This window comes from Mustela nivalis (genome assembly GCF_964662115.1).
Source record: "Mustela nivalis genome assembly, chromosome: 2".
In the NCBI taxonomy this organism is placed as follows: domain Eukaryota; kingdom Metazoa; phylum Chordata; class Mammalia; order Carnivora; family Mustelidae; genus Mustela; species Mustela nivalis.
In genome coordinates, this window is record NC_139021.1 from 122,989,406 (window position 1) to 123,017,115 (window position 27,710).

The 27,710-nt window shown below is 41.0% G+C and overlaps 1 protein-coding gene across 1 annotated transcript in view; it reads right to left on the reverse strand.

The window, feature by feature from the left end:
* The window catches only part of ANK3 (ankyrin 3), a 335,126-nt gene that overhangs the window by 190,445 nt on the left and 116,971 nt on the right, over positions 1-27,710 (reverse strand). The window contains 3 exon segments of the mRNA XM_082721630.1: positions 18,105-18,203; positions 20,095-20,280; positions 24,620-24,718. Coding sequence (XP_082577756.1) covers positions 18,105-18,203; positions 20,095-20,280; positions 24,620-24,718 — 384 coding nt within the window.

Genomic DNA, 27,710 nt, shown 5'->3' on the forward strand with positions numbered 1-27,710 from the left:
TCACTGAAGTTAGGGAGTAAAACTCTCAACCCTGAAAAACGGGTTTTGCCTTCCACTTTTAGGGAAAAGAGGGGACACCTACAAATTCAGTATATTTCATCATATACTCACAAGTATTTCATATTACTTATTTAACCCGCACGCCAACTCTAGACACAGGCACTCTCTAATTCTTATCTTTATTTTACAGATGAGGAAACTAGAACAAAAAATCATTTTGATTTTTGCCAAGCGTCACAAAGCCACCATAATTTGTCTCTCCGAAAGTTTACGCTTTCTTCACTAGACCAGACCACGTTGTCCCTGAGCTTCTGAACTGTTCAAATATATAACCAAGTCTCACCATTAGCACGTTCCTGTACGAGCCGATACAGAAAGCCCTGGGGTCAAATACTACGGTAGTTAAGAGCTAATACTCTAGAGCCAGACCTCTTAACCTCAAACCCCAGGTCACCCAAGACTACCTGCCTAACCTTGGGCGAGTTTATTTAATTTCTTTGTACCCCAGACTTCTTATCTGTAAAATGAGGCCAATAATAGTATCCATATTATAGACCCGTCATGAGGATGAAATGAGTTAACAAGGGTAGTCTTAAGAATGTTTCTTGGCATTCAGTAAATAGGATACAAATGTTAGCTATTACTGTTCTTTTTCTTATTTCTCAGATGGATGTTTAAAAATGCATGACATGGGGCCTCTGGGTGGTTCAGCCGGTTAAGCGCCTGCCTTCAGCTAAGGTCATGATCCTAGAGTTCCAGGATCAAGTCCCACATCAGGCTCCCTGCTGAACGGGGAGTCTGCTTCTCCCTCTGTCCAGCACCCTGCTCACGTTCTCATTCTCTCTGTGCCTCTCTCAAATAAATAAAAAAAGTCTTAAAAAAAAAAAAAAAAGGATGACATGACCACATCTCCCAAAGACATTATTATGAGATAGTTTGGGTAGAAAAGTCATGACAGAGCTGAAGTAATGAGTGAACTCTAAGAAAGAAGGCCCTAAAGGGGGCAGTTCTTAGGATGGATGCAAACGGTGTTCAATCCGTGTCTGCTCAGCACTGCTCAGAAGCGGTGGGCTGGGCTGAGTCGTGGTGGAGAGGAAGGGATGACGGGCAGAGTGGTGACTGACTGAACATGGTATGTGTGACAAAATGTGATACAAATATGGAAGGGCATCTTTTTTTTTTTTTCTTTTAAACTTCCAGGGACTTGGAAGAAACCGCTAGCTCTCCTGGGAAAGGTGGAATTGCTGGCTTGTTTGTTTCTTCTCAGCTGTTTCTGAAAAACCCAGGTTGGGTAGTAGCCAAGGCTCTTTATGGAACTGTCACCAAGGCCAGATTTTTTCTGCAACTTCCTAAAGTGAAATCAGGACCACTTCCAACCTCACCTGTGATAAATGGCTGACTTGTTGTCCCATTTAAATATACAAAAGGCAGCTGACTTCTGATGCCCTGTTCCCTTTTCTCTCTCTCTCTCTTTTCTCTTTCTCCTTTTCTCTCTCAGAGGTTATCACTAGGTAGAAGAGTCGGTGTGATCACACTCAAGTCTTTCAGGTAATGAAAAATTGAACAATATGACTCTTTTCGTTGAGGTTCTTGATATGGTCCCAAGTGAGTACCAATTCTAAAATAATTAAATGTTAAATTGAGAGGGAATCTGGTATCTTCTGCTAATTCTCACACTTGTTACTACTATGGTTTTAAAAAGTTTGTCGAAACGGCAAAACAAGATGTCTGAAAATGAAGTTTTTGATGGATTAATGACTTGCATTTAAAACAAGCCCAATTCAAGATTTGTACGTGTCCTTCTGCTAGTCTGCTTATTCGATTCATTATCCCTAGTGTAACTAGAAATAGAAAAACGATTAGTAAGTTCACAGAGTGAGCCCTGGGAAGACATTTAAGCAAGACTTTTGGCCTTGTCCACCTCTTAGATATTTATTTTTTGAAAAGTCTTACAGCCTCTGAGAGGAGGCCTGAAGGAGATCAGAGTATGCCCACAATATGCCACTTGGGCATAAAGGCTGTTTTGGGCTTTTCATCTAAAAGCAAAGCACAGATTTCCTTTTGGGTAGGTGTTTCCCTCTCCCAGGCCAGGAATAAGACACCTCTGAGTGTCTCATCAATGGAGAAGGCACAACTGGGATCTGCAGAACTGAACAACCCTTAGCAGCTATTAGTTTCCCCACCCATATGTTTACTTTTCCCAAATTTACTACCTCTGGAAGCCCAACTTCCCTTTCCTTTGCCGTTGCGCTTCTCCAGAAAGGTATCACCCTTTGTTAAAATGGTACGCAAGCCCCTCGTGGCTAACTGCCACTTTGGGTCTTCACATCTTTTCTATGAAAGACTCTGTATGCATCGTAAACCTTCCTCCTGTTTATCTGTCTTTTGTTGGTTAAATTTGCAAGACCCTAGGAACTAAACCGAAGAGTGTAGAGGAGAAAGTTTTTTCTTCTACTACAAAGTCATACATGCCAATTTCCAAACAATATATGCTTGGTCAGTGATATTTTACGGTTACATAGATTTTGCTACAATGTAGAAAAGCACAGAATTGAATTCCTGCTCGCTTTCATTTCCTCAAGAGTATAAAAACATGCTCTTTTTAGGACGATTTTTATTGCTTTCCACTGCAAGTCTTCTCCAGTCGTTTATTTTTGTAACAGGCTTATTGAGATATAATTTACATATGATAAAATTGGCCATTTTATAGTATACGATTCAGTGGTTTTTAGAATATTCACAAAATTGTGCAACCATAATCAGTATCTATTTAGAACAGCTTATCATCCCCCAAAAGAAACCCCATCCCAAGAAACAGTTACTTCCCACTCTTCTGTCCATCCCTCAGCCCCTGGCAATCATTATTCCATTTTCTTTCTCTCACACATTTGCCTGTTCTAGACAATTCACATACAGGGAACCACACAACATATGGCCTTTTGGGTCTGTCTTGTTTCACTCAGCACGATGTTTTCAAGGTTCACCCATGCTGAAGCACGTCTCAGTACCTCATTTCTTTTCAAGAGGATGCCTGATTTTTTAATACCTTAAAAAATCCACAAAATATATGCAAACAAATAATGCTTTCAGTGATAAGGATTTGAGATTTCAAGGACATACCCAGGAGAGTTTCAAATAATGGAATCTAAGATAATATTCCAGCTTTCCCAGTCTGACCCATAGTAGGGTTTTCTTTAAAAAAAAAAATTCAAACTTATATGGTCTATTATTAACAATAAAAACAAAATAAACTCAAACTTCCTTTATACTATAGCAATCACTATCAAGATGGCCACCATTGTTAGTAAAGGCTCATTTTCCTTCTCCTTCATGAACCTTTAATGAAATGAGATGGGTCTTTTTAGGTGAAAGTCTTCTTCTCCGGTTTTACTAACTGCTGGCTTTATTCTACAGCAACTGTTCTCTGTCTGTGCTTCCTAGATAAGGAGAGTAAGTCCACCCCGTCCTGCGGAGACTGACGAAAACGCTGATGCCACTGGCACTCCCCCTCACTCACTCCCTTCCCACAGAGACTGACCAGATCCCACCGGATTAGACCCCGGTGGTGCCGCTGCCTGGCTGTTTGATGTTTGCCGTGGAACTGGGCTCTGCGTATTTGGATCCGTTCTGCTCTAAAAACTTCAGGCAATTTATTTATTTTCTTTTAAGGATAAAATGAGACTGTTTATCACTCAAACTTGAATTAATAGCAGGTCTCTTATCAACAATTAAGATAAGGCTCTGCCAGGTCTCTCTCGCTAGCTCCCCAACTCTTTTCGTTTAAACTTTGTTGAACATTCTGATTACTCAATTATCTCTTAATGGACACGGGTGGCTTCTAGAATAATGCCGCTATGAAACGTGGGTGTATAAATGTATCCTCAAGACTCTGCTTTCAATACTGTTGTAGACAGACCCAGGAATGGAACTGTTGGATCACATGGTGACTTCACACAGCACACTTTTGAGTGACCTCCAAAGCTCTTTTCCATAGTGGTTGAACCAATTTACATTTATCCCAAAAACAGAGCACAAGGGTTCCAGTTTCTCTAAAACCTCACTAACACTTGTTCTCTTTCTCTCTTTTTTTCTTGATACTAGCCATCCTAATGGGTGTTCAATGTGTGTGTGTGTTTAAAGATTCTTTATTTTGAGAGAGAGAGAGAAAGAGAGTGTGTGTGTGTGTGTGTGTGTGAGAGAGAGAGAGAGAGAGAGAGAGAGCAGGAGAAGGGGCAGAGGGAGAGGGAGAGAATCTCTAGCAGATGCCCCACTGAGTGCAGAGCCTAGCTAGCTCAGGGCCTAATCGCATGATCCTGAAATCATGACCTGAGACAAAATAGACGGTTGGTTGCTCTACTGACTGAGCCACGCAGGCACACACAATATGTGCCTTTAAAATATAACTTTCAAGGGCACCTAGGTGGCTCAGTTGGTTAAGTGACTGCCTTCAGCTCAGGTCATGATCCCAGGGTCCTGGGATCAAGACCTGCTTAGGGCTCCCTGCTTGGAGGGGAGTTTGCTTCTCCCTCTGACCTTCCCCTCTCATGTTCTCTCTCTCTCTCAAATAGATAAATAAATAAATAAATCTTTAATATATACATTATATATATATAATATATATTTTAAAGATTTATTTATTTATATGTATTTTAAAGTTTGTTTTAAATATATATATTTTAAAGATATTTTAAATATATATATTTTAAAGATATTTTAAATATATATATATATATTTGACAGAGATCACAAGTAGACAGAGAGGCAGGCAGAGAGAGATGGAGGGAAGCAGGCTCCCCACTGAGCAGAGAGCCCGATGCGGAGCTCGATCCCAGGACCCCGGGATCATGACCTGAGCTGAAGGCAGAGGCTTTAACCCACTGAGCCACCTAGGCGCCCCTATATATATATTTAAACATATTTTAAATATATATATCTTTCAGGATACATTTCAGAGTTTCCATAATTCCATAAACAATGACGAGTTTTTGACCACCGAATGCCTTTCATCCTATAAGAATGTGTTAGAAAAAAAGAATTCTGCTAAAGAAATTGACACCTTTTGACTTAGACCAAGCAAGTCTTTGTTTTGCAGAACAAATTAAAACGAACAAAAAAGCTATAAATTATTAGGCTCTTATTTTTGCTGATTCTATGAGTTAGATCTCATGTAATCTCCATAACAATCCATAAAATAGAAGCTGTTAACTCAAGTTCACAGGTAAGCAAGGTGCAGCTGGAAGGAGCCTTGGGTCCCATCGCTAGAAAATGCCGGAGCCAGGATTAACCTCAACTGTCTGATTCTAAAAGCTGTGCTTGCCCGTTCTTTCTATACTGAGTCTCTTCTTAACTTGGGCAAACATCCATCTGCTCTAGCTCTGAATCCAAGTAGCAGTCTCCATACTAAAAACCCTGCTGGCATACAGCTTCCATCCAAAAGGAAACGGCACATCTCAAAGCTAATAAAAATATGCAGAGTTTAAAAGAGGAGCTAGTCCAGCTCTGTCATTTTAAATAAGAAAAACTCATGGCTTTCAGATTTCTTTAAAGTTGTCACTATTAGTGCTCATTCAAAAGTAGTCTGCTCTGTATTACAGTAACTAATAAAGCCCCTCCCAGCGTGAAATATCTGAGTAGAGAAGCATATAGTAATTGAACTCTACAGCGTCTCAACAATTCAATTACAGAGTATCAGCTGCTTTCTGTACATTGAGGAAAGTTGTTTTTAAATTGTGTAATTCTTTAAAATGAGTTAACCTAGGGATGTTAGATTTCCTGGTATGTTTCTACCGAATGCTGTCACTCTAATCAAAAAGCCCACTCCTTTTTCTCATGTTTCACCAACCCAACTGTGAGAAACAAAAATATGAAGGGGCGTTACCGGCACACATTTTCCACACTCTTATATCATTTCTGATAAATCTGGATGAAATGCATTTCTGAGTTAAAATAATTTTCTTTCTCATCCAAAAAGTCAATCACTCGCATAGGTTTCTGAGATGTCAGTTACCTTGAAATTGTTAGTTTCTCAACTATCCTGCCCTCGTTTGGTCTTTGGACAAATCAGATCCTTGAGTGGATAAATTAGATCCTTGCTCAAGTTTTAAACGTGTTAAGAAATGAAAATAAGGTCTATCAAGTTTTTAAAGAAAAATGGTTTGGGGGGTGGATAAAAGGTAGTTCTGGTGCAAATGGCCTTCTCTGCAGCGCACTTGTCCTGAGGAGATGGTACTGCTCTTCTGGGGACCATGATGACCTCAGCTACTCAGCGGCCAGTGCCGCACACCCGCAGCTGCCATCTGGGCACTGCAGGCGCCGCTGATGGTCACGCATCAGGCACAATAAAATGGGGTAGAAGGTCTGGATCTAAGTCCCTGTTATTCTGTTTTACTCTCAGTAGGATCTGGGACAAATGACTTCTTGGGATCTCAGTTTGTTTATCTGTAAAAATGTCCATTCTGTGGTCTCAAGTGATGCACCATGCAGAAGTGTTTTGTAAACTGTGCATATAATGTAAGTTCAAAGTCACATTATTAAGGAGTTATAAGGATAGTCGTTATAAGCCAAGGAACCATGAAGACTTCTATGACTTGGGTGCCTGCGTGGTGTAGTCGATTAAGCATCTGACTCTTGGTTTTGGCTCAGGCCATGAGACTGAGCCCTGCCATGGGACCCTTGCTCAGGGCAGGGTCTGCTTGAGGGTGTCCATCTCCTTTTCCTCTGCCCCTTCTCCTCACATTCTCTTTCTCTCAAATAAATAGTAAATAAAACTTAAAAAAAAAAAAAAAAGAGACTCCTGCAGTTCAACTTTGGACAATTTACATGAAGATTTTCACAGCATGGCCTCAGAGAGTGTTTTCTGATGGTGTCTGATTAGAAGAATCATCCAAGGACCTTGTTAAAAATGCAGATTGCAAAGTCCTGCCCCAAAGGTACTGAATCCGAGTCCAAGGGGATGGGGGGCCAGCTGGGGAAACTGGCTGCGAGGTTCTGATGAGGCGAGGACAAAGCGGCTTTTAATTTTCAAACCTAGAGGAACGCGCTTCTTGTAGAGACAAGCCCGTCTTGTATTTCTTCTTACCAGAAAATAGATATTATACGTTTTGTCATAAAGCCATTACATTTCTGAATATAAGAGTTCATTTCAAACCATGATCTTTAGGGATTCAAAAATGCACAAGTGAGAGAGAGAAACAAAACATGGGGGGGGGGATGAGAATGCACTATATTTTAGTAGGAATCTGATCATTTGTTAGTTTTTAGGTTTCCAATCTTCCAGTTTAACTGTTCTTAAATGCGTAATGGGATTTCCTAGTATTTTTTTTTTTAATGTCCTTTAAAACCCTTTTTAAAAAAGCATTTAATTCACTTGGCAACCCTGGCATGGGCAGAGAACAATCACCAGCTGGTGTGAGAGAGGCTGCTGTCAGTTCTGGTTTTCCTGTGATAGTCCATGTTTGGTATGAAGCCTGGACATGCTGCCTCCAATGTTCAAACGTTATGAACAACACAGTCTGAGTGTAGCTTATTTTTTGGTCTGATTTCATTTTATTCACTTTACTGCTTCTTAGCCCCAGCTCCCCCACCTTAAAGCTGTGGGACTTTGCCCAAGAGATAAAGCTTCTTGCTTCCTCATGGAAAATGGAAATCGAACCCACACCTCACAGGATTCCTGAGAGGAATACATGAAACAATGTATACGGAACTTATAGTGTCTTATACTAGTAATAAATGAAAGCTGTTAACTAAATTAGTTTGAACTTTGTGTAAGTTCTGTCCACCTCATTTTTGAAACTTTCAGTAATAAGAGCTGAAAGGAACCTCTGGGTCTTCTGGCCTACCCACCCACAGGGGTACATCACTGGGGGAAACTCAATGCTCTGCCTGAGGATGAACTTCAGGGCCCCTCTTCTGCATCCTGGGATATCCCACCTCCCCACCTTAGCTGTAAAGAGCTGTTCGATCCAGCATTCTCAGGGGGCATTGCTGGTGTCTTGGTTGGGACACTATTTGAAAGGGTCTGTCCCACACATCCTGTCCCACTATGTGCCAGCCAGGATGACAGCCAAAAATGCCTCTGCAAATTTCCAAATCCTCTATGGAGAATGATGAGCCCCGTTCTGCTACTGAGAAACTGTGGCTATAGCAAGACTCTAGAGAAGTCATCTCTGAAGAAAGAGCATCATCATGGGTTCCACAAGCTTCTCCTTGAACAGAGTTCTTTTCCCTGTGTGACCCGAGCCTGCCACAGCTCACAGCCAAGTGCCCTAATTTCCCCTTCATTATGTACGTCCTAATACATTTTAAACACCACTGCCACTATCCCACTTCTCCAGTTTAAGACCAGCAATGACTTGTAGACACAGATGGGAATGGTGGGTACCAGGGGTTGGCAGGCTGGCAACTGGGGAGATGTTCCTTAAGGGCACAAACCTGCAAGTGTAGATAAATGAGTTCTAGAGGGCTAAGGAACAGTCTGGTAATTTTGGTCACTAATATTTGTCTCTAGTCTCATTTCACATTGGCAAGCGGGCTCAGCCTCTAATTCTACTCCCTGTGTTTCCAGCACAACTTACTCTTCAATTTTTTCCCCAAGAAGGCTAGTTTGTGCTCATCGCCTGCCTACACTTGTCTCCTTGAACCTCCTGCACTGACTTGGGAGAGAGCCAGTGAGTGACTGTTCATGTTTCTCAAGTTCACCCTTCGCAACCTTTTGGTTCTGCCCAGTCCTAACCTCATTCCGCTAGATGCCCCTTCGCTCTTCTAGAACATTCTTCAAACCACCAGAGGAAGAAGGTAAAGATTTCAGCATGCAAGAATATGCAGGGCTCAGGGGCAGACCAGGGTGCCTCTGGGCTGCTCCAAACACACTATCTGATGGCAGCATGGATAGGGCTCTGACCGCCCAGCAGAGGTGCATAGGAGCCTTTGCCACTGTTGGCACTCGCTGGAGGAAATGGACATCCTACAGCTGATGAATAATTCTCTTTTAAAGTGCAGATGAATAAAGTGAGCTCTGCCAATTCCTACCTTAATGGAACTTTATTTCACGGAATTTCAAAATAGGATATATTCGGGTCATTTAAAAATGTTCTCAGAGCATCAACAATACTGGAGCAGCAGCCCTGTAGGAAGCAGGGCACACGCCAAAGAGGAAAAGCGAAACAAAGAGAAACACGCACCTTCCAATGCTGATGACTTAATTAGAAGAAGGCTTACTGTCTCAAACAATGCCACAGTAATTGTTTCTTAAAGGCTGACCTTCCCATGCTGATAAACAGCACCGCAGACGGGGTCAATCCAACATTCTGGGAAGCCACATTTCCAGCTCTCTCTAGATGTCCTCTAGAGAGCCACCATGATGCACTTGCTTGACTGACAAACGTCACCTTCTCCGGCATTGTGGTTACAGAGACAAGTCTCCTCCGGGATGCAAGCAGTAGTAACCACCTCTACCACGAGCATGGCTGGGGCCCCTGCCCATGTGTTGTGGCCTAAGCAATGGATGCGGACTCCCTCTTTCAGTCATAATGACGTTATGCATGAGGTACTCTTATTGGACCCATTTTACGGATGAGAAAGCTGAAGTATAACTGACTTGCCCAAAAGTACACAAAGTAAGCCAGTGGGGGGGGGGGGGCAGCAGGCTGGCAGAGATGCTGTTCACTATGACGCTATCATGAAAGGGGAGGGGAAATGGCCGCCACCACTATCACATGAGGTGGTGAGGCAAAAGCGAAAGGCTTGTAACTGACTGCTGTCTCTCTCATCGGGCTGTTAGGAAAGCCGCAGGCCCCAGGATGAGGAGACTTGCCTGGGCCCTATCAGTGACAGGTGATGGCACAGAAAGCAAGCCAGGGGTCCACCACAAATCTGAAGACTCCTTCTCTATGCTGCTACAACCTGGAAATGTCACTCTGTCAGAAGACAACACAGATCCCGTACCACACAGCAAGACATCAGTAAGGTCCAGTGTACTCAGGATTTAAGAGAAAAATATTCCTTTAAGAAGTTAAATGGAGGGGGTGTGCCCGGCCGGCTCATTTGGAAGCACATGCAACCCTTGATCTCGGGGTATGTTCGAGTCCCATGTTGTATGTAGAGGTTACTTAAAAATTAAATCTTAAAAAAATTTTTAAAAAATGATATATGAGGTTTTCCTTTGACGTGGCATTCAGGAAATGAAATGAAAAAGGCAGGAAAGGGTTGTACAGCATGCTAACAGCAACTCTCTATAAGAGGTGTATCTATCTCCCACCACTCTGCCCCTGGTTTACTGGTTTTGTTCTTCCTGATGTGTTAATGTCACCATGGCAACGATATCCCCGCTGAAGCAGTAGCCGCTTGGCTACTTTCCCATAACTCACATTCCTTTGCTAATGCTCCCACATCTCCCTTTTCATTCCAAATGTGGTTTAAAAAAAAAAAAAGTCTTAGTCTTTAATGCTTTAGAGCCTGTACTAGGAACTAAATCTAATTTACTCTATCTTTGAAAATATAGAACAGAAATGAATGTGTCTGTGTGTGTGTTTTTGATCTTTGTAAAGAAAGATATTTAATGTTGAAAAAGTTAACAGGATGGTTATGAGGGCTTTTTCTTTTCTTTCATTTGCTTTATTGTATTTTATTTTCAAAACAAATTGTATAGTGCAGGGAAAATATATCAAAAATGTATTTTCATTGGCCTCTCCACCCAAACCAAAGATCATTTCAAGAGTCCCACTCCTACTGACATCATGCACACCCTTCTTTGTGGAAGAGCTGCTGTCTTTTCTAGCACCATCTGGTGGTAGCCTTGATTGGGACTTGACAATCTAGAACCTGAGGCCCCGTTTAACAAAACACCCTGAAAGGAACAAAGCTTGGTAACAGCCATGGGTGACTGGCCCTTTGTTCTAGCCTTCTTGTCTTCCAAGGTCACCTACACTGTTGAATCACAAATCTTCCTGCCGCTCAAATAAACTTGCCCCTCAGCACCTGACTTTCAATTTGTGGGTTTGGTGCACTCAATTAAAATCCCAGTATTAGAATGCTGTGGATGTCCCATCTCCCTCTGTGTACTGATATCAGTTTGGGAGGCAGTCCCCTACCATCAGGTGAGTTTCTGTTTGAAATCTGGAGACTAGGGAGAGGGCTATGGCTGGAGGAAAGGGGGCACAGGTGCCTGCAAGTTATTGGCTCATTTACTCTCAAATTCAATAAATATATATTGAGTTCTTCCCAGTACTAAGTGCTGGACTATCCTTGAGGGATTCCAAAATGGGTACTAATACACAGGTCTGTCTTTTTTTTCCCCCCAAGCTTGCATTTATTTATTTATTTATTTATTTAGACAGAGAGAGACACAGCGAGAGAGGGAACACAAGCAGGGGGAGTGGGAGAGGGAGAAGCCGGCTCTCCGCGGAACAGGGAGCCCACGTGCGGCTCTATCCCAAGACCCTGGGATCATGACCTGAGCTGAAGGCAGATGCTTAACGACTGAGCCACCCGGGCATCCCTACACAGGTCTGTCTTTGAGAAATTCAAAGTCTTGCAAGTGTAAGGATATGGGAACTGCATTCATTTCACCCCTACTTGGGCCCACCTAGGACTGTGGAGATGGTACACGCCAACTGCTTAACAAAGAAGCTGAAATTGACTACTCAATAAATTGTAACTATTTAAAAAAATCATGATTACTACAAATGTCACCGATGGAAGACAGGAAGAAAACGAACATCTACTGAGCCCTTATTCTGCAACAAGCAGGGTACCACACGCTTTCATGCTGTAACCCTCTGGCTGGATGCAGTGCAGCTGTATGCCAATGTACCATTTCCTCTGAAGCCAATAAAGGGCTCTCAGGCAAAAAAAAAAAAGAGGGGGAAGGGGAAAGTCCTGCCTTCTTATAGTACAACAACTGAGGAATGGTTTTTGGAAATAAAATACCTACTTCTCCTAAAAAACATCTACACGGTGGGGCGCCTGGGTGGCTCCGTGGGTTGAGCCTCTACTTTTGGCTCAGGTCATGATCTCAGGGTCTTGGGATCGAGCCCTGCATTGGACTCTCTGCTCGGTGGGGAGCCTGCTTCCCCCTTCTCTCTCTCTGTCTCTCTGCCTACCTCTCTGCCTACTTGTAATCTCTGTCAAACAAATAACTAATTAAAAAAAAAAATCTACACGGCAAATACGTGGCTGAGTCCTTTGCTGAAGGATGGAAAAGACAAACTTCATGTGAAAGTGGTGATCACGGTGCTCAACACGTGGTGAGTACTGGGGGAGAGGAGGTCTACCAGGGGCGAAGACGCTGTTCCAGGTAAGGCGCTCAGCAGGGAGGGGGAATGAAGCATCTTCACTCCCAAGGGGCTTAGCTGACAAGCAGCGTGAGCCAGACACACCTTAGTATACACACGAAAGGGTATGCAACGTCTACCGTGTGAGAGCGAGTCAGAGGGCGAGGAGCACGTCCAGGGACACAACAGGGGTAGCAGCTTACTTCAGGGGGCCAGAGAAAGCATCCTGGAGGAGTAGGACGCAAGCGGCCTTCACACAGATGGAAAAACTGAGGTTTTCACAAGCGAGGCAACCATGTGGCAAAATCTCTGGCAACTGGAGACCTCTCTTGAGATTTATCTCATTTCTAATTCTTGTGAAATTCACATAGCATGAATTGGGAGAAATCAGGACCTTAGAGCTTCTAGGAATTTTTATTTCTCTTTTGCAAAAACATTTCAGTTTTACTTTCGGTGGTGGTGACGATGGGGATTACTCATTACACAATGAGAAAGGCAAAATATTCCCTTGGAGCAAAAAAGGGCAAGTCCATCGGAGGAAAACTGCTCTGCATAACTATTTAAGGGATCATTTTCCTTGAAGGAGGGAGTTACATTTAGAGATAATTATTATGTGGATGGGAAGAACGACCTGAGACTAACAGTATCTCAGTTTTGTTCTAAAGAACTTTCTGGACTGATGGAAGAGTTAGGTATTTTGTGTTAATACACAGCCACAAGTTACAGGTGGCTATTGAGCACTGGAAACATGGTTATTGAGAATGAGAAATAGAATTCTTAATTTAAATTTAATTTAATTTAAAACTACTTCCACTAGATGGTGGCTACTGAATTAAGATGCCCCAGGTGTAGCAAAAACAGGGTTATCCCTGTCATTGGACCCAGAGACTAGGTTAAGGTCTTGGGGTCCAGCTGGAAGAGAGATGATAAAAGGGGTTTCCACTGTGGTGGAGCAAGATAGACTCTGCCTCTGGGGGTTGAAGAAGGGACCCAGAGCTACCCTGGGGAATGGGTCACAGCCTATGGACTTTTGCGGCAGTGATGTCCAGACCAATCCTTCAACTCTGCTTTTCTGATCTGATCAGTCTCTGCATTTTTAGAAAAGTCATGTTTGGTATTATAGCCTAGACTCTGCTATGCTTTGGGGAGTTAAGAGAGAGACTATGTTGTATCATTTAGCACTTCAAAGCCTAAACAGATTAGTAGAGTAGGGGCAGTAGGTCACTCAAGTCTGAATCTCCAGATCTAGCCCGTGATAGGCGCTCTTAATGTTTGCTAGGTTGAATTTAATTGAGAAAGGAAATCCCCAAATAATGTCTGTCCATGGGCATTACTTTGCTCATGCACATGCTGAATCATATTGATCTCTTATGCAGGTAGAGTCTAAGTCTGACACTTTCATTTTTTCACTTTTATTTTTTAGCGGTTCACTTATGTAAAATAAAGTAACCTTTTGTACGACTTATTTGAGTTCCAAATATGGCCTGGGACCTGCCAAAATCTTGTTCTAAATATCTGATATTTGAGAAAGGCAGTCCCATGGGCATGTGAACCAGTCAGTGATCTGTGACACACATGCCAAGTTCTATCACATCTAATTAGAACATCATCAAGCTTAGTGGGCGACAGTCCCTCAGCATCCCTGGGCCAGGTGCCTTCACCGACAGATTGACAGGACAGGGCAGCTGGAATTGAGCCTTTTGAAATCTAGTCCTTAAAGGTATTGTCAGCTATGAAACCCACTGTCCTTACTAGAAGAATTCACGTGATAAAAATCATATTTGAGTTATTCCGCATGCACAAAAGATGGTAAGTAAATAACTGTAAGATCTTTGTCAAAAAATGAAAGCCATATCAACCATGATTCCCTTTCTACGACATATATCAAAGCCCTTCAGGCCTAAACTTATCCTCCGGTTGTATTCACTGGTTCATTCCAGCTGCGTGGTAACATTTGCTTTTTCTGTTTCATCCTCAGATGTCTTCATGTGTATACTCTTAATCTGCAAACACCTGAAATCCTTTAGGAAACAAATGAAGTACAACACTCAGACCCATAAATCCCTTATTCCTCCCAGAGATCAAAACCAAAAAGCACTAAATGGCAGGACCCAGATGAGGATATTTTATTCAATTATCCTCCCCAGATGGGGAGTTGGATAATCATTTATGGGAGAAAAGTCAATGACATGAGGGAAGATTAAGCTGGGTGGTCCATTATATTTGATGGAAAAAAACTCTGAGCCAGCAGAGTATTAATCTATCTCAGTCCGTAAAAGGAACTTTGCAGGCATCCACATACTAATTTGGCCTTCAGTTACCCCAGCGCAAAAGGCCCTTTCTGGAATGAGAATCGCTAGCAGCTCTCGTGTGTCTTAGCTACATTCTCCTCCCCAAGAGAGCTAGAATGATTTGCTAAGAGAGCAGGGGTCACGCATCCATTCCCACCGTGTCGATGCCACGTCAGCAGACTCATTTCGCAGGATGAAGAACGCCAAGGCTGCACTGTGGCATGAAGCAGCCCCTCCACGGACTCCCCACAGTGGACCCAGGAGGCTGACCGGGTCTCCATGCAAAATCCAAATGGAAATATTTGGGGTATCTTCCATTCCGATTGCAAAAGAATAACACAAAAATCAAAACCGACGTCATCATAGGAATCAAGGGAAGGTGGTAAGCAGGCCGGAGAGCTCTAAGCGGTGACCAGAATTGCAAATCCTAGGTACACAGTCGCCACTGGCAAGGATCTGCTTTCCTGCTGCATGAATCAGCTAGCCCTGCAGAGAAGCCTAGAAAGCAATCTGTTCTGCTGTGTACTCCCCTCAGCGACACCGCATTTGTTTCTGCCTCCTATCTACTTGGGAAACACGTATCTACCGCATGTACGAAATGATTCCTCAGGAGAGCTGTCCTTGCTCCTGCTCCCCGGCTCTCTGCCTACAGGAAGCCATCGTCAAGGTCATGTCCTCAGCCCACAGAGAGCTACAGAGACTGTAGATACAGTCTCTCTGTATCTTTCTCCGAGGATTTGTCACAGCCAGCGAGCAGGGATCACAGCCCCCTAAGACAAGGGCTGCTGTTGCTTTTTAATTTACCTCTAACCATCTAATCAATATCTCGTTCAGACCCAGTTCCTGACGCACATGATTTATGGTTATGATTTGCAGCTAGCTCTTAGCATGTAGGGCTTAATGATCCTTCCTTTATTGTTCTGACCAGGTAAAATCTGTTCCCATCTGCGTTCTGGGGCGGTGTTACTCTCAGCTGCTGTTTCTGCCACACCCTTGAGGGACATGTGATGCAGAAATTGCCCACTGAAACTGGGCAAGGGAGGCCCTGGTCCCAAAGGGCAGATGACGGGTTACTAGATAATAGAATTGCTAGAGATGTGGAAGCTAAATTGAGTTTCTTTCTTTTTTTTTTTTTCTTTGTAAAATGAGTTTCTTGAAGCTGTCTACAAAGACTAGTTCTCAGACACCCTAAAGCGAGTCATCAATCACCCACAGCAGAGGGGAGCCTAGTGTTGGTGTGTAAGCAACCACGCAGGCCTCCTACGAAGTACAATCAAATTAAACCACAGCCTTCAGCTCAGAGTGTTGGTAGGCTTCATTAATTAGGATGACTGGAGAAAATGATTCTGTAAATCAGTCAAAAGTCTCAATTTTAACATATATTAAACAAAACACAATGTGATTATTTTAAACAAGAGGCACAGTTAAGGGCAACATGGATCTGAGATCTCCACTGATCTTTAATCGATAAATAAGCATTCGTTTGTAATTAGCACGTTCATTGTCTTAATGTAAATGGATGGTTTGGAACTGCTCGAAGGAGTCTGAAAATACTGTAATTTGTCCTCTTAAATCCCTTAAACATTGCCCCAGTCTTATTTTCAGCAGCATCAGGAGGTTTCTGAACAATGGTGCAAAGACAAACTTCAAACACTACCCTGCCATAAATTTCCCTAATGTCCTAATTAGAAGATGTGACTTAATGAGGTTTTCATTATACTGTGAATTACAGAAATAAAACCAGAAGAATGCATCTTCAAGACAAGGACTTCAGTTTTTGCACTCACGTGCCCCTGTGAAAGAGGTGCTTAACTTTTTCCTTCAAAATGTCAAAGTAGGCTTCAGGACAGCCATGTCACTGAATCCCAGGGACACGCCCCGTGCAGTAAGAACGTAGCTCTGCGGTGACACAAGCTAGTGGGCACTCCTGAGTCATTTAAACCGATCAAGGCTTCCAGCAAGCTGATGACATAGGGTAGAAAATAGCTTTTTAAAATAGTATAATCTGAGTTCTTATTAATTTTTTAAAAATATTTTATTTATTTATTTGACAGGGAGAGACAGTGAGAGAGGGAACACAAGCAGGGGGAATGGGAGAGGGAGAAGCAGGCTTCCCACTGAGCAGGAAGCCCGATGTGGGGCCCAATTCCAGGACCCTGGGATTATGACCTGAGCCAATGCAGACACTTAACGACTAAGCCACCCAGGCGTCCCAGTTCTTATTAAATTTATAGAACTAATGAGCTATAAGAGGAGAGGGAGAAATGGAAACCTAGACTCTAGAAAACCTAGAGTCATGTAAGGGAGGCAGAAGGCTTGAGTGCTTAGGAGCGTTGGGGCTGAAATCCTGCCTTTCCTAATTTGCTGGCTCTGGGATCCTGGACCAGCCACTTTTTATTGCTAAGCTTTGGTTTCCTTTTCTCTAAAACATGGATAAATAACACTTTTCTTGATATTTGAATAAATGAGATAATCACGCGTAGCCTCACAGGAGTGACCTCAAAGACAGTATTACTTCTACTGCTATTGCTAAAGGTAGCACCAGTAAATGGCTTCTCTCCTGTCTCATCTAATCCCCTTTTCCTCCCACGAGTAAGGTTTTAGCAAAAACACCACCTCACGTGCTATGTTCGAAATCCCAGTACTGATGCCGTCCTCGCTGACGACGTGTTGGACCCTGTGTCCCGAGCTTTGCATACACTCCCTCACCCAGTGAGGGAGTGGTGATATTTTATTGCTATCATTCAATTTCATAATTCACACCGTTTCATCTTACCAATGAGGAAACTGATGGACACTAAGGAAATTTAAAGCCAAAATCGGAACCCAAGGAGTCTGAATCCTGAGCCCACACTTTTGGGCTACTCCTCTATCCTGCTTCCTCCTTCCTTTCTGTTTCTGACAATGAGGTATCTCGGGAGCAGGCCCAGCCCCAGCCTGGTGTTCACACTCAGAACACGACTACTGCGGACGGCTGAGTTGCTATCCAGGGGTACACATGATACTGTAACTCCTTTCTCCAGCAATATGAACTTACTCAGGTATAGACTCTTGCTACTCATTATGAACGTCTGTCCGGGAACAGAGGATGAAAGCAAAAGACAGTCTCTGTGTTTTGGGTTCTGAAGTTTGGGTCTCATCCACATCGTCCACCCTCTTCCTATCTGCAAGGTCAAGACTGTGCCAGCCAAAGCACTATTAGTACCATCTGACCCATTTCTAAGAGTCTCAGAGATTTCTGCTTGGGGAAGGGTCTGTCGTTTCCAGTCATGATTCCTCAGATCACGTCTACATATTCAGGTCTGTATGTATTCATCCCCACATCCCTGCCCCCCATGATCATGGCTTATTTTTCCTACTAGGAAACGGCACCTCTGTATAAAAGCAAGAACATGCGGTAGGAGAAGTTGAAAATCACAGCTTTCGCTGACTGGCAGGCAGGACCCGTAGAGGTCAGCGGTCCCACGCCCCTCCTCGTGCTGGGCAAGGAGGGCTCAGAATAGTTTCACATGCTTTCAGGGCGGGGCACAGCGCCTGCTCTTACCCTCGCAGTGAAGTCCACAGCAGCCGCCCGGTTTAACAGCAGTGTGGCTACGTTGATATTTCCATAGTGAGCAGCTATGTGGAGCGGAGTGAAGCCACTCTGCAAAGAAAACAGAGCCGACATTCAGCTGATTCCGGCCGGCCCCTTGCCTGACCCGTTAATACCATAACCCTGCCCCAATCAAAGTGAGGAAGCAAAATATGCTGAGGTCCACATTCCATTCTGTGCTAGGTTTCTTTCAATTACTGCCAATTGTTTGTAGGGTTTCAAATAAATGCCAGACTCATAGGCAGAGGAAAAGCCAGGAAGGAACCAAGGGTGCAGACTGAATGATTTTAGTAATCCAGCAGCAGGACTCTACAGAAGCCAACGTTTCAAAACACCAGAATAGGGATGACAAGAGAAATCTATTGCCCACAGAAGGTTCGGTTAGTACCACTGTTTTGTTATCGATGACAGAATTGTCCATTGAAACTCCTTGTCGAAATTCAATTTGCTTAATATATTCAATATAGAGTAAGTGCCAATTTTAATGATAAAAGCAATTTGGGGGAAGAGAACTACAATTGGTCTTGTATGATGGGTGACTGCATTTTTAGAAAGAATCCACAAGCTGGTCTCTTCATTAGCAAATGCCTATTTGATCACACATTTTTTCTAGCTTCGTCACACCAAGGTCATTTTACTTCCTTGAAAAATGCTAAAACATGCAGCGATTCACTTAGTCCCCAAAGATTGAAACCTTATAGGAACTAGATGCATTTCTAAGTTGTTAGCAAGCTTCTTAGCCATGCTAGCTATCTTACTGAGTCTTGTGGGAAGGGTGGGAACACTGGCACCATTCAGAGGTAACTTTCATTTTGCTGACACCAATGAGGCCAAGTGTCATGCAGAACTCGGAAGAATCGGTCCTGGACGAGTAGAATGACAGGGTTGTCTGCAGCTTTAGGGAGAGCTGATAAGCATCGAGAGAGTCAAAACTCTTCATCTCACCCAACTCTACTGCGATATCCTTCAGTCTCAAGGATGCCTCGTTCTTCCTTTCCAACACCAGGTTCAGCTGCAGAAAGCCCTGGTAATCAAACTACTATCTTCTCTGGCACATGCTACTTTGGGGGCGGGGGCATAAAGCAGGTATCTAGCCTACAGAGGCGATGCAAAGAAGGAGGGAAAGAAATGAGGCAGCAGCACTAGGTAATGGGAAAATGATGATGCAGGTACAGATTATATGCATATGTTTATAGATATATATATATATACCTCTGTTGTTCTATTCACCACCATCTAGGTTAACACATTTGGAAGCAAAGAGGAGGAAAAAATGAACGGTTAGTTTGCTCTCGGTGACATGGACGGCAGCAAGCTCGTGGCAGCTAAGTGATGAGGACGGAAGCAATGGCGGGAGCACAGGAGGCACAGAAAGAAAGCTAGACCGAATGAAGGGTTACACGATGGCCTGTTCCAAACACCACATTTCCTTCACAGAGACATTCAGGTCATACATGTCAAGGCAATGGGAATGTTCGGCTGGGACTCTGGCTGCCGGCATGCTTTCCACAACTGACCAACACTCAGTGCATTGCCTCTCATCTTAGATACCGATTAAAGGTTGGTTTGCGCACATTGTTGCGAGCGTTTTGTAATTTTCCGCCCTGGTGTTTGAGCTGAAGAGTTAGATACATCCAAGATATACGTTAGAAGGAAGGAAAAACCAGGTGCCTCTAGATTGACCTTGGACGCCGGCTCCCTGTTAGACTGACCTTGGACGCAGCCTCCCTGTTAGCATGCATGGGGCGGCATCCACAGCTACCTCCTAGCTTGCAATGCTACCGGGGCGGCGGCTTCCGCTGGCTGACTTGGACACGCATTGTCATTCCTCCCAGTGAGGTTAAGGGTTCGGTGTGAGCTTGTCAAAAGGGAGACTGGCATTCTTAGAGCCTGGGTGCCTAACAGGAGAGCGTGTGACCAGCTCCCCTCCTTCGCGCCTTACCTTGGACTCCACGTCTGCGTTGTTGTCATTCTGCAGCAGCAGGGCCGCGGCCTTCGTGTCATCTTTTCGGGCGGCAATATGAAGAGCTGGAAGACGCACTTTTCCTTTAGTGTCATTTTCTAGCAGGAGGGAAACTACTTGATCATGACCTTGTTGCAAAGCTACTGCCAACGGTGTGAAGCCATCCTGCAAATAAATGGATGGGTCAAGATCGCCCCTAGCATTCTTTTTGATTAACAAATAAAAATGCGACCAAGTGACCAATTTTTGTTCAGGGCTGTTAAAGCTACCATGTTCAAGTAGACAGATATGTGAAAAGATGATGATGTGTGTGTGTGTATACACACATACATATATGTCTTTTATATATATGTCTACATATATATAGTCTATAAATGTTTATGTTTATATATTTACCAAAGCAGAAAATAATAAAAAAATTTGTAACAAGTTTTTGGTTTTTTTTTTCCATTCAAAAGTAATACACATCAATTGGGTGAATTTTGAAAATACACAGAAGTACCAAATAAAGAGGAAAAAGATAGCATAATTTCAATATCCAGAAAATAATCGCAGTGAAAACAATAATATTTCAGGTTAAATCCAGGTAAATTTTCCAAAGGATATTATTCAAGTAAGGTATAAAAATTTCCCCTGACATTTCAAAACTGAGGGAGAGGCCTGTCTGCCTCCTCACTGTGCCTTATTGCCTAACATGTATTTATCTGGTGGTCAGTCTGTATATGTTAATTGATGAACCACAGTAACTGCTGTTTTAAAAAAGGTCTTTATGAAACACTCTTGGATTCTCTGCCCAACGAAGGGAGAACACACAGGGATCATGCAAAACACGACTAGAATAAACAGAGATATACACGCAGGTCTGTGCACTTTGAGTCTTCCCACTGTACTGCCCTGGGACTTGACGAGAAGACAGCTACCGATTTCACTGTGGTTAAGTAATTTGTGCATGATCTAGAGTTGCTGACAGTGGAACCAAGAGCATAGAACAGAAAATCCTAAGACTGGCTCGAGTTTGAATTCTTCTATACTTTTATTGTCATGCACTCAAAAGAACATTTATACGCTGTTTTTATTAGAGAACTGGGAATAAAGTCACTTACTTTATTTGGTCATGATATTTTATATTGGTAAGCCTTGTGCTACAAGTAGAGGGCTACTTCCAGTGGAGGTGTGTTCATACAGGAGAAAGAGAAAACCTAGTGAGTTGCACACTAATGTCTTGTTGGTGTGCCTAAAAGATCACCTTCATCATTCTTTTTATTGCTACCACTTTTTTGACAGAATGCATATCGATGTATTTATATTTAAGGATGTGCAAAATATTAGCTCCAAATCCCAAGGGACAATATTGCCCAAATTCTTCTCATATAAATCCTTTCATGAAGTGTCCTTATTAACTGTAGTGTGCAAACTATTTCTATCCTGGCTTCTATACTCACGCCATGTCCCCCACCCTGCAATGTCCTCCTCCTCACTCTACGTATACAAATTCTGTCTACTCTTCATGCTTCGAGATCCTGCCGAAGTTCCATCTGCCCTTTCACCTTTTCCAAGGACACCCAAAAGAGGGAAAGGATGATCATTAACATAGTTAGAAGGACTTTCCCTGCAGCCTTAAGAAAGGTAAGAAAGGCTGGATACAACCAAGACATTACCAAAAGAACATCACAGGTTTACACTTCAGGGCATAAATTTTGAATGCAATTTAATGTTATGAGAAAAGTAATCTACATAACTGTGTAAATATATGACATCATTTTCATAAAGATAAATACATATGTTGTGTACATATTCCAAAAGGTCTTAACAAATAATCAAAATGTTATCTCTGGGAAAATTAACAGTGGCTTTTCTTTTAGCTTTTCACTGTACTTTCTCGTTTATGTAATCTATTACTTTTACAAAACAAAAGAAAAATACATGTTTTAAAGGATAGAATAGTAAAAGGAAAATTGTGTGCTAAGAGTGAACATGGCATCTCATTTTTTAAAACGTGGACAAAATTTAAGGGGTAAAAATGACAGCCTACTTCTGGTTCTGGCTGTATTTTCCAATATGAACTTTTCAACTCATAGGGCCTTATGCATAAAGGCCCTATGCAAACTACTTTGCACCAGAAAATACACTGCAACAGAGACCATCGGCACCCACAAGAATGTGCTTCCTGCAATAAGCCAATTAAAGAGACAAAGATAACAGCTCTAAGGTGTCAATAGCTAAAATTAACAGCTCCTGATTTTGGGTCCAAACCTAGTTTAAACAGTTTTGTTCTCTCTGTGCAGTTATTCTTAAAAGAAAAAATACATGGGGCACCTGGTGGCTCAGTTGGTTAAGCAACCAGCTCTTGATTTCGGCTCAGGTCATGATCCCAGTGTCCTGAGACCAGGCCCGTGTTAGGAGCTGTACTCAGCGGGGAATGTGCCTGAGATTCTCTCCCTCCGTTGCTCCCCCTGCCTGTGTGTTCTCTCTAAAATAAATAAATAAATCTTAAAAAAAAAAAAAAAAAAAGAGGAAATCTACAAGCCCAAGAAAAACATGACGGAAGCCCCATGAGAACCTCCACCCCATGTGCAGAATCTGGCACACAATACGGACTTAGTAATTACTTGTGGGGGTAAGTGAACAAATACTTTTACCTCATGTTTCAGAATCTTAATTAGTACAAGATGGAAAAAAATATATAAATATAAATATAAATATATAAAAGACAGTATATAAATACAGAAAGGTTATAAAAACCACAATCATGCCAAAGACTTAGCAGTAAGTTGGACTTAACGTCTGCTTCTAAAGAAGAGAGACTTAGTGATCTGTACATCACAGTCTAAAAAGAATAGTACCTTTTCCTTCATAAGCCAAAAAAGCACTATGAAATCACTTTCATTGGGATATTTATATTATTTTGTATTTCTATCCAAAAATGGAAACGGATTTTTCTCTCATCTGTCAAGTAAGCATTGCTTTATGCCTACCAGATGCGTGTTCTTTTCTTATTTACCAGTAGTTACTTCTTACCTACCCTTACGACTATTACAAAAACAATATTCTCATGATAAAAATCTTCAACAGTATGGAAGGGTATAAAATAAAAAGTGTATCTCTCTCCCGCTGTTCAGAATAAACCACTGAGAAAAAAAATCATAAAACCATTATGATTTTCATCTATCAATGCCTATAGTTTGGCCTCATTTGTGGTAATGCTGAATAGCATTTTATTGTGTGAGTATTGCAATACTATCAAACAGGTTTTCTACTGGTGCATATCTAGGTTCATCCCGGTTCTTAAAAAATTGTTCGTACTAATTCTGTTGATGAACTTCCTGTATACTGTTTTCGTATCCCCTTCTATCACAACTGTAATATAAATTCTTGGAAGCAGAATTGCTAAGTAAAAAGGTACATAAACACTACCTTTTGATAGTTATTGCTAAATGTTCTGCAAAAGTGTTACAACCAATGATCGACTTTACCAACTGTAGGAAAGTTCCCATTTCTTCTACTCTTCAAATTCTTTTCCTTATCTCCTAGGCGAAAGACTGAATCTCATTTTTAAACTGATTAATAAATTAATATTTCCTTGACTATGAGTGAGGATGTGATATTTTCATACATTTATGGTCATTTGTATTTCTTTTTGTGTGAACTGCCTCTTTATTTATTTAGTGGTTTCTCCAGAGGGCATGATCTCAAAACCTAGGTAAAATTATGCAATTCCTCTATCACAATTTTTCTTGTGCCATATGGAAAACATGTCAGAATTTAAGAGGAGCAGTATTATGACAGAGATAATCCTGCATCTGTTTTCATTATTTTGTTAAAAATACAGAATACTCAAATGTTGATCTTTTAATATTAGCAATAGATTTCTAGTGATACACTTCACAAGGGAGCGCAATCTTCCATCCAGTGTAGTTTAAAAAATAAAAACTGCGTTATGTAGGACAGTTCCTAATGACTTCAGTAACTTTTTATTCTAAAACAACTCTTCTATTCAAGACTGTAAAAATCTCTTCACTACCATGTTTACCCAACACTTAAAAGCATATAATAGTTTTGTTGAAGAGTGTGAATTAAATCTAGTTAACTGAAATATGTAAATTCAATCATTATAATTACACTAACATATTTGGAAAAAAAGGGATTTCAAACTTGTCTTACTACGAACATATTTCAAAAAGGTTGTTGCCTTTGAGGCAAAATTATAATAGATGGAAAAGTGTTCTAAAGCAAATGCATAGATATTAAACAAACAGCTCAACTATAAGGTAGAGCCAGGCATTTAAGAGCAGAAAGGGTTATCTATGCAATGGAAGATTCTTTAAAGATTGAAAATTGACTTTCTAGTGTATTTCATAAACATTGAAGAATCCTCACTAGGACTGTATGTCTATGACTGTAACTAAAACTATAGTGGGACAGATTCTCCATGTTTTAACTCCAGGCTTACAAAATGCCCTGCAAACATGTGAACTTACCCACAGAAAGAACAAACATGTCTTACCTCGGTGGCTAGGCTTTGGCTCGCACCATTGTCAAGAAGAAACTTGACAACTTCCAAGTGGTTTTCCTGGGCTGCCATATACAATGGCGTGAAACCATTCTGTAAAAGAGAAATGAAATGTTTGTCTGTGGCTTTATTATAGCACCAATCTAGTTTTCCATGGTACTGATATTATATGTTCTAGAAAATGCTTGTGTATAATAATTTTAATGATACTTTCATGTAGAGATTCATTTTTATTAGAAAGCCTAAGCAGGACAGTTTAAGCAGAATTTATAATTCAGAATTATAGTTCATAAATTATAACTTAGAGTGTAGCTCATAGTTAATAGTGTATAATTCACACCAATAGATCCACTTTAAATAAATAGATACATTTGTTTAATCATCAGCCTCTTACTGAATGTCTACCAGGAATAAAGAAGTTTCCTAGATGATAAGAGGATATGAAGAAAAATACATTTAGTCATGTCCCAGTGAGGTTTCTTCCCCCATGCCAATAATTATCTATTTTTAATAAAAGATGTATACTTTCACATAATATTAAGTTTCTGGAATAGTTCCTAATTTGGAAGGAATTTATATTAATTTCAAATAGCTTCAAATTCATTCAGCTGAGGTGGTTTGGAGCAAAGGAAAGAACACCAATATGCTAAAGGTATATACTTCAGTTTCAAAATAGAATTCAATTAATAGTTTATTTTTTGTAAGTTTCCTGCCTTGCATTTTTTTTGCAAACACAGGGTATTTTCATGTTCAGAATACATATACACATGCATCCATAAACACATATATGTACACACATACTTTCTATACATGTGTACTTATGTCTCTCTGAAATGTGGCCAGCTGCCCAAATACCAGGATTCAAATACACGAATGTGTGCACTGCATCTTAAGCTTTTTATTAAAATATGTTGCAGAGGCACCTGGGTGGCGGCTCAGTCCATTAAGCCTCTGTCTTCGGCTCAGGTGATGATCCCAAGGTCCTGGGATTGAGCCGCACAACGGGCTCCCTGTTTCTTGGGAACATCTCCCTCTCCATCTCCCTCTGCTTGGGCTCTCTCTCTCTCTCTCTCAAGTAAATAAAATCTTCAAAAAAATTATGTTGCATATGTGTGACTGCTCTCTAGAACAACTTATCTCACATCTATGAAATATTTTCATATGTTGCCTATATGTAATATTTTAAAATCTTATTGCAAAACATATACATCAAAACATATTTTTCAAACTATAGCAAATTTTCTTTGAATAAATTTTTCAGAATACAGTTCCATTTAACTGAATGTTCTGGAAATTTTATTGTATACATTATATAACTGGACAGAATAAAAGTAAATATATTCTTAGTAAAATGTACCAAATATTACTCAAACTTTTGTGATTCAGAAGGCTGAGGTTCATCATTATAAATACCATTTACTATATGATTAACTTACTTATCTATAATTCAGCCTCTGGAGACGCATTTTTTTGGCTTTCCGCAAAGAATTTTAAAAGTAAGTTAAAAAGATCCTTGAGCTGATAAAAGTGAAGTCACGTAACAAATCTGCCATACTTTATTCATCAGAGAGTTCCTCTATTCTGCTTACTTAATTTTACACATAATTGTAACAAGCTACATTATCGAGTTGCAAAGCTCAAAATTACAGACACAAAATTAGAGGAAGGAGAATATGACACAGCATTCAAGCTACTTCCCTTTAAATTAGCCACCTACTAACATCACTGAAGTTCATCATTATTCTGTTCTACCATGAAAGGTTTTTATCAACAATAAACATAGGACATGGAATAATTGTGACACAATGTATGTGTACATAAGTGTGTGTGTGCATATTTGTGTGTATGTGCCTGGCATGTTTCATCTCTGTTAATCTGCCCAGACCAGTGAGGAAAACTGACAGGTAGTTTAGGATTACCCTTACATAGCTATTTTTTCATTTCCTTAATTTGAACAAAATGGAAGATCATTTTATCCTTGGTTGAATTAAATATCCTTTAAAAATCAAAACAAGAGAAAGAAAAAGAAAAAAAAAAAAACCTGTTAAAAATACTAAGAAGAGAAAGAAAAAAACCAGGGTAGATTTTGTGATAGTTCAGGATCTGTCTTTCCTTATCAGCTGAAATTTCTAGATGGAAGATTCAGGTTTTAGGAGAAAAGTTCTTCAGAAAAATTTTGAAAATGGATGTTATTCTCTCAACTTCAGGACAGAATTTAGCTGAAGTTGATGATTACCTAAGGAACACTAGTCTACCCATAAATACCTGGCTTTTGGCCCGATGGAGTAGGCTGTTCTTGAGTTTACCTTCCAGAACGAAACCTTTCATGACCCAGGAAGATAACCCAAAACCAGGTACTGAAGTTTAAAAGATGCTGTTCTTACAGACATGGAGCTTCCAAAGAGTGATTCTTAAGAATCACAACTTTTAAATCATCCCACATGCCCTTTCCACAACAGCAGAGTGTGAACTGTGTGGGGCTGGAGTTACTAAAAAAAAAAATATGTCAATAAGGATCACAAGAAGATTGAGCCCTATAATTCATGGTTTTCCACAATCGCTTCTCATTCTCTCTCTCTCTCTCTCTCTTTTTGAGTGCTTGCCATTGTCATTTTTGGAATGGTCACATTCTTTTATACTTTTTCATTTTTATAAATTTTTATTGATATATAATTCACATACTGCAAAACTCACCCATTTAAAGTGTATAATTTAGTGGGTTTCAGTATATTCACAAACTTGGGCAACCATCCCCACTATCTAATTTCAGAACATATTCATCACTGCAAAAAGGAACTCTGTACCATTAGTATTCACTCCCATTCACCCCTCCCTGAGGCCTCTGGCAATTAGTCATCTCTCTTCTATCTCTATGGATTTGCCTCTTCCGAACATTTCGTATAAATGGAATCACACAATATATGGTATGATATACTGATATATATTGAATGTTGTTGAATGGTCTCATTTTATTTCTGCTGTTCATAGTGATAGAATGTTTCTGGTGTTTTTGTTTTTTCCTCTATAATGAAATTTCCATTTTATAAGGGGGTATGTAGAGGCTTGTGTGTTTATTTTGTTTTGC